Raw genomic sequence first — 8520 nt, 5'->3', positions numbered from 1 at the left:
CTTTACTTGAGCATCTAGTAGGTGATAGGGAACAAAATTAGTAAATTTCTTATTTAACAGGAACCAGAACTGGATCAAAATTCAGCAAGGGGAATGATACAGAAATAGAATAGAATTGACTTTGAAGCAATTCTTTCATTTAAATAAACAAATGGTAGCAAATAAGAAAAGTAATCCTATCTCCAAGGCAAACATTCTAATGTTGAATTTTGCAGGAATTTGGATATGGTAAGGGAGCATCTACTCCTGTAGCCATTTTATGTAAGAGTTTTCATCATTTCTATCATTTCCTTTTACAACAAATAAAACAAAGAATATATAGCTAAATTACTGGCTCTTCTGTATTTCTACTGCTCTAACCTAGCTCAGAAACTTTTCAAAAGGGGAAGTATTTTCTGCTCATAAGCTTCCTACCAACTTGAGAAAAAGTGGAGCTGAGATATCTCCTAGGAAGAAGGATGAGAATCATGGTCTATGTTAGTGGGAGGCTGAAAAATGTGCCCCAAATATATCATGTCCTAATCTTTGGAACCTGTGAATGTTACCTTATGTGCAACCGTGAAGTTTGCAGATGTGATTAAGTTAAAGATAGTGAAAGGGGGAGAGTATCCTGGATTATCCAGGGGGGCCCCAGATACAATCACAAGTATCCATAGAAGTGGATGGCAGGGGGACAGTTGACTCCAGACAGGAGAAGAGAAAGCAACGTGAGCAATAAGACAGGGATTGGAGGGATATGCCTAGAAGACAAGGAATACCAGCAGCCACTAGATGTTAGAAAGGGTAAGGAACTGATTTTTTCCCAGGCTGTTTAAAGGAAGTATGGCCTTCTGACACCTTGATTTTGACCAAGCAATACTGATTTCAAATTTTTGGCTTCTTAGAACTGTGAGAGAATTTCTGTCGTTTTAAGCCACCAAGTTTGTGGTAATTTGTTACAGCAGCCATAGAAGACTAATGTAGTATCACTGCTTGCTTCTATAGTGGAAGGGTTAATCTTAGGATTCTTTATGTCAAGGCCTCAATGACAAATAAGCAACTAGAAAGGAGATAGGATTGAAAGGTATTTTGTTCATCTGTTTCAAAAGATGAATGCGGAAATGTTATTTGGCTTGACGTTCACTTTGTTACTGACTTTTTCTTGATAAGTGGCTTCTATTTCTGATTTTGTATTTTATTAGTTAATTGAATTTTAATAAGTGACATATGTTTGTAAAATAGCATTATAATAGGAATAAGTGGATGAGAATATACTTTCATTATGATTTATTGGATTTCAGGACACTTAAAAATTATTTGAAATATAAAAGCAAATATAGCAGTTTGAATATATAATTGGGGTTCTATAATAGGTTCATTTCTGGAGTAATGAACGTAAGTCATTAGTTGAAAGTTAATTGGTAACATGGGCAAAGTTTATCTTATATTTTGGGGATTGCATGCTTCAGTTAATACCTATCGTACATTTGGGATTTATTCATACCACACCTCTAGATCTGGTAATGTATTAAGTTATGAAGAATATTAATATTGCTGCAAAACAATTACTTATTCATTTGTGAACTGATTAAAATTCATACATAATTTATTGAAATGGAGATTTTATAAATAAACCTCCTTGTTCTCAAGGGCCTAAAAACATAATACATATGCTAATATAAGGCTACTTTTTACCTCCAACATAAAAAATTTAATATGTAAGGCTATATTAGTCTCTTTAATGCGTGGTTTCACTTCTTAGAATCATGCTGTTAATCAATGTATATGCTTTTAATCATCTCTCAACATTGCCACATTTCCAAATTTGAGTTATTGCTTTGATTATTTGACTGCTGCCCTCCCCACTCTTTTTTGCCTGACCATAGCAAGTGAGGTACAAAACTGATCAGAGTGAATTGCTGCCCTTCCTCAGGCCAAGAGCCGGAATACATCAAACTCATTTGTTTATATACACGTAACACTAGTGTTGAATATTCATTTCCAGCTTTAGAATGTATATTCCCTGTGGCAGAAACAAAACAAAGCAAAACATATAGGCCTCACAGAAAGGGCTTGTTGATATATTTAGAAATGTGGAGTCTTTATAAATTCTTCAAGTAAGGATTTACAAATGAAGAAATTGTAGCTCAAAGAAGTTAGATAACATATTTAACTTTACCCAGTAATTATTATACATACAGTTTTGAAACTAGGCTTTTTGACTCCACATTTTATTTTCTTTTATGCCACTCCCTTAAAGATAGAAATGATGAAGAAATATTATACTTTACTCTTTCATTTGTTTCTAATATATTTTTGATGTAGCTTTTTTCTCCCTTCCTTTCCATCTTCTGCTCTCCTCTTAGATTTTCTCCTTATTTGCCATAGCAAGGGTGTGCAGAGTTTTGACAGGTGAGATTTATTATTCAATATACACACATAAGGTGAGGTTTCATAATACCTATAAATTTATAGACCAACCAAGGTTTGTTATTTACAATTCATTTGGCATACTGTTCCTTTCATCATTTTGTTAAGTATCAGATCTCTTGAGGTCATCGTTGAGCTTTAAAATGAGTAGGGTATTGCTGCTCTGGGGTAGAACCTCAGTGAACTATGAATTTTGCAATTTTTCCTACTAAAATTAGTATATGAGCCATCTGGCATGAAAACAAACATTGCACATGTTGAGGCAACTCAGTTTATTCACAAAATACAGATTGCATCTTAAAACATGTGCAACATTTAGATAGTGTGGGAAGACATTTGCATTTTTTCTATTGTGTTCCTTTCTCTATTCAGTTTTATTTTAGTTTAGGGTTTAGAGAATAATCAACCAACTTTTCCCCTATCTGCTAGAACCTTTGTAAACTCTGAATATAAAAGGTGTTAGACTAGTTGGTGAAATGGTTAGCTCAATCTTATGTTAGCTGATAAATGAAAATTCTAAACTATTTGGTTTTATTTACACTTTTTTTGAGAATAACGTCTCCATTGAGTTCAGTTGTGAAATTAGAAATAGTTCACCTGCTACACAGTTTTGACTACCTATTGTCGAAACAACTTGCAAACCATTAGGAATAAATTTTGTGGTTAAAATTTATAAATCAGGTGTTAAGAACTACATTTACATAGAAATAGAAATAATTCAAAATGTATGTAGTTTATATAGCATATGCTGTCTTCTTTGATCTTAGTTTTATTTTCACTTTAAACACGAGCATAGTGAATCACAAGGTCATGTGGTTCTGCTGGTAATTAGTTTAAAAACTATTGCCATAATGAGCTGAGATTATTTGAAGGGAGTAAATTATATTCTTCAGGGGATTTTGGATAGGAAAAAGAAAATGGGTGTTACATCTGCTAGTCTTTATCACAGTATTCTGTTTGTTTCCTATATAACTCTCAGTTTAAAGTAATGAATTTGTTGGTTTATTGTTACTGTGTCTCCCCTAAAATATTACATGGATATCACCCCTGCAGTTCGTTAGCTACTCAATAAATATTTGTCATGAATTTTGAAGGAATATTCTTGAAAGTAATGTTAGCCTGAACAGAGGTCTGGGCAAACTAGTCTTACTCCTTACGTTATGGATGTTTGTAATTCAGGGGCTTTGAAGCTAGAAACTGTACTGTTATACAATTAGGCTTAAAAAGAAAATCCTGGGATGCAGCTGAAAATTCTTGTTTCATTTAAACCTGCATAAGAAGGTGAAACCTATTTATGGACTTTTTTTGTATTGTATCTTTTTCCATACAATGCATTGCCATTAAAATAGAAAATCCAATTTGAAAGATACTGGTTGTGTGTTCTTAACTTTCCTTTATCTGTGTCTTCTCTAGTCCACCCCCACCTGGAATGTGTTGGAGTGTGAGGGCATTATGTGGTTGCATTTAATAGTTTTCCTTTATGTAATTTGCTCTGACTTTAAAAAAAATATTTAAATCAATTTTTGAGCAATTACTACTTATTCAGATTAACACTTTGCTTTAAAATCTTTTAACTTTCTTGAGAAGTGTGAGAAGTGTTCAAAAATTCTAAGAAAACCCCACCTGATCAAAATGTACTAATGGGAACTTCGTGACTTAGTATTCCCTGTGGACAGCCACATGGAGGAAGCTGTAGCCAGGGTGTCCTTCGTAAAGTCTGATATCTTGTTTCAGTTGCATTGTTGTTAAGGAAAAAAAAGTGTTATAACATATCATTCATCACTTCTATAAATTTAAACATTGAAATGTGTCCCAAAGTGTCTTTCAAGCAAAAATATCTTAAGCTATCCAAAATTAAATTGCAGTATACCTTTGACATTTGAGTTTAGTATTTGATGCCTTGCCTTATCACATAGTAGTCTGAAAGGTCAGTGACTATAGTGATTCATGATTTTGCCTAGGTGTAAATTGAGGTGGGTGTGTGGAGACAAGTCAGCACCTGGCCTCAGCTTCTGAGTGCAGTTTTGCTGTGCCTTCCTTCTACTCTTATCTATAGGAACCCTCAAGGCATAGGAAGCAAAACAACAAAAAAAATACCACTTGGCCATATTTCATGAATGAAATAAAATGTCAAAGATCAACTCTACTCTGTTGAGTAATTAAAGCTAATCCTAGCTATCTATCTCTAAATATTTTCTATTTCCCTTGTTTACTGTGCCTTTAAATGTTTATCTCCTGGAGAGAGACATGTTTTCAATAAAAAAAAAATTGTGGTAAAATGGTCACATGCCATCTGCAAAATTATTTGCTTTTTAAAAGTACAGTTGCCATACCATTCGTGTTCCTGGTTTTCTTTTAAGTATTTATCATGTACTCCTACATAAATTGTCCATTAAGCATGTAGGCTTCGTGAGACATTAATATATCTATGTATTATAACATTTTAGATTTTTCACTAATCAGAGTACACACTCATCTTTCCTAGAACCGCCAAGACCCATCGCTCCTCCTCAACTGCTTGGTGTTGGGCCTACATATTTGCTCATTCAACTAAATGCTAACTCGATCATCGGTGATGGTCCCATTATCCTGAAAGAAGTAGAGTACCGAATGACATCAGGATCCTGGACAGAAACCCATGCAGTCAATGCTCCAACTTATAAATTATGGCATTTAGATCCAGATACTGAATATGAGATCCGTGTCCTGCTTACGAGACCTGGCGAAGGTGGAACAGGACTGCCAGGACCTCCATTAATCACCAGAACCAAATGTGCAGGTAAGACTGAATAGCAGGCTATTCTACTTTGCGACAGAATCTAGCATAGAATTACGGTGTACATGCAAATATTAAAAGTTCTGATTATTTGGTATATGATACAATCACACTATTCTAAGAGTTCCAAGAATTAGGTAAATCATCAACTTGGTTATATCATAATTTGGCTGATTTATAAGCAACACGAATGCTTTTCCATTATTAATCTAATATTATATGAATCTGGGATCCTTTCTTGCATGGGAATTTTGGTGAGCCTGGTATGTACTTGGTCTAAATATCTCTGATAGGTATTGCTTGAAATTATTATTGGAAAAAAAAGACATTTTCAGTTTAAGCAAATACTGAATACCTTTTTACCCTGTGGAAATTATCTTCCTCAATAATTTTCTTATAGTCAGTGTGGAGGCCATATCATATAAAATGGATAGGAAAAGTAGTTGGACAACTAAAAAAATGTATAGAAAAAATTAGCCGGGCATGGTGGCACATGCCTGTAGTCCCGGCTACTCAGGAGGCTGAGGCAGGAGAATTGTTTGAACCCAGGAGTTTGAGGATGCTGTGAGCTAGGCTGATGCCACGGCACTCTAGCCCAGGCAACAAGAGTGAGACTCTGTCTCAAGAAAAAGAAAAAAAGTTACTCTGTACAAGGCCTTAGTGAGGTAAGTATTCTGGTCAGAAAATTCCATTGTTGAGGATTATTATCTCAGTAGCTTGACACCCTGCTGTAGAATATACAGAGATTTTCCTTACATTTTTATGCCCTGTGATTGCCCTTCCTGTGACTAAAACAGAATGCTGAAAATAATAGCTTATGGAGAAAACACAAAGACTAAAAAGTGAAATAAAAATAAATAACATCCTGGCTTCTTACTGTACCATGTTATAATGGGAGGAATTTTTAGCTATTTATCAAAAGCTATAAAGCTATTAAGTTTAATTAAGTTATTTGAGTGCAGTATTTATTTTATTATTGAAAATAGTTTAAATTTTAGTTTAAAGAGGCCATATCTAGCCATAATTTTTCGTAATTATTCATATTACATGGCTGGTTACTTTCTGGACAGCCCTTATATACTCATCAAGCATTATGTTGGAATATCTGAAAATTGAAAACGAAAACTGTGAGATCTGTGAAGATGTAAGTACCTATAAAATGTCATTTGTTTCTTGAGCATCTGTTTATCATTTGCAGTATTGTTGAGCTACCCACCAAGAGCATTGATGTACAACCAAAGCAAAACACATTTTAATTGCCTGATATACTGTAATACTTAAATATTTTTTAAATCCAGCTCAATTTTTATATGTTAATAGCACCAATTGGAAGATATTCACTAATAAGAAGTTTAACTGCTTATAACTGTTAGTTTTAGATTTAGACGATAGTCTAATAATTCACTGATTTTTGTCGTACCTGGTGGTTGAAAGGTAGTTTAACTTAAAAGATGTTGGGTAAATCTCCATGACTCAGCCTAAATCTCACCATTTGCTTTTCAAATATTCTGTACAGCTACATCTTTTCATTTGATCTTAGGTGACCTAAATTGTTTTTATGGTAGGAAATAAACTTTCTGAGGAATAGACCAAGTTGACCCCACACTCTCAACTAGTCAGAGAAATCATTTAAATAGGAAACAATTTGGAAACTGAAAAGTAGTTCAGTCTCTATTCCAAAATTAATATTCCATGCTAATGTGAAAAGATGAACAATGGAGTCCATTTATTTGTAATGGACATACATATGTTTTCTAATAAAATTACCTTTTTTCTACATGTAATCTTTATAATGTTTATGTAAATAATAATAACCAGTGATAATTTGCTATTCCAGTGGTCTTCCCGTTGACTACTTTTGCCCAAATTTCTTTCTTTTAAATATCTCTTCTTTATTTTTTGCTTTAATAAAAAATGGTTTTTTAAAAAATTAGTAATACCACATAGTGTATTGCTATTGTGCCATAATTTTTTTTTAGCTTGGGAATTACTCAAAATTAGTCATTGAGAGCTGTGGTGATTGCAAGTAAATGAGATTATGTTTTAAAGCTTGTTATACTGTAATAAGTGAGTAAAAAACGTATTAATAAACATTGATTTATCCCTATTAAATGCTAATGTTCTGAGTAAACATTGAATTGTGGTAAGTAAAACTATGACTATAAAGTGCTTTGAAGTATTTTATTCAAGAGTATAACTTTATCTTTGCAAGAAGAGATAGAGTAAAAATAACATATCTGCTTTCTAACTTATAAATGCCTTGTCATTTTGGAATTATATTGGTTTTTTTATCTGATTTTTTTTTTTTTAAGAAACATTTAATTTGTGTACACTTTGTGGCATAAAATGCTGTCGGGTTCAGTCGTTTGTAGTTTTACTTCCAACTGTGGTAAGTTTGTTTTAAAATCGTCTTTCACGTGTGATGAGTCTTTATCATGAATATTTGTTATAGTTAATTAATATCTTCAGGAGTCGTATCTGCCGGATTTAAGTGGGTTTCTTGTAGACTAGATTTACAAAGTCTGTTGTAGATTTGAGAGAAACCATGGTTACCACTTCATCAGGAATGTCTGCTAATCTTGCTCTATTATTAGAAAAGGGAAAGCTTATGAAAGTATAGTATTTTTAAGCAATCTCTAAAAAGCAGAAATTAAATATAATTGATAAGTGTTGTAAAACTACATAGTGTTCACTAACTTATGATGTCCATTTATCCCCTTTTTAAAGATACATTTACTTTTCCCCAAATTTAAGGTCCCTTAGACTTTAGCAGTACCACTATTGGCCTCAGCCTGAGCTGCCATATCAACAAAATAGAGCATAATTTATGCTAACTATGGTATTAGCTGATTTTTCAAAGCTCTAAAAATTCTTCATAATCTCAAGAAACTATACCTTTGAGACACCAAACATAACTTTTTGAGGCAGTTTTCATATACTTTAATAATTCTATATTATTCTGCATGCCTGAATACTAGTTTTATTAATGGTTCTGAATACTAGACCTATAAACCATTCTATTTTAATTATGACTGGGAGTACTCCACATTATAATTGTAGAGTCTTATCATTAATATCATCTGATTGAATAAATATTGATTATTTTGAAGTAGTTATTTTAATATACTCTACATATTAGACCACCAGGAAGCCTTTAAAAAAGTATAAAGATTTCTCATATTCTAAGAGTTCCAAGAATTAGGTAAATCATCAACTTGGTTATATCATAATTTGGCTGATGTTTGTTATTTACAATTCATTTGGCATACTGTTCCTTTCATCATTTTGTTAAGTATCAGATCTCTTGAGGTCATCGTTGAGCTTTAAAATGAGTA

At 33.0% G+C, this 8520-nt stretch overlaps 1 protein-coding gene across 1 annotated transcript in view; it reads left to right on the top strand.

Annotated features, from left to right (window-relative positions):
* Positions 1 to 8520, top strand: part of PTPRK (protein tyrosine phosphatase, receptor type, K) — a 471942-nt gene that overhangs the window by 213545 nt on the left and 249877 nt on the right. The window contains exons 7-8 of the mRNA XM_012660791.1: positions 4895 to 5188; positions 6256 to 6329. Coding sequence (XP_012516245.1) covers positions 4895 to 5188; positions 6256 to 6329 — 368 coding nt within the window. The remainder of the gene's footprint in view (positions 1 to 4894; positions 5189 to 6255; positions 6330 to 8520) is intronic.

The sequence above is a fragment of the Propithecus coquereli genome, unplaced genomic scaffold (assembly GCF_000956105.1).
Source record: "Propithecus coquereli isolate 6110/MARCELLA unplaced genomic scaffold, Pcoq_1.0 Scaffold68, whole genome shotgun sequence".
Lineage (NCBI taxonomy): Eukaryota > Metazoa > Chordata > Mammalia > Primates > Indriidae > Propithecus > Propithecus coquereli.
The sequence above is the reverse complement of the archived record's forward strand: the minus strand, read 5'-3'. Positions and strand labels throughout refer to the sequence as shown.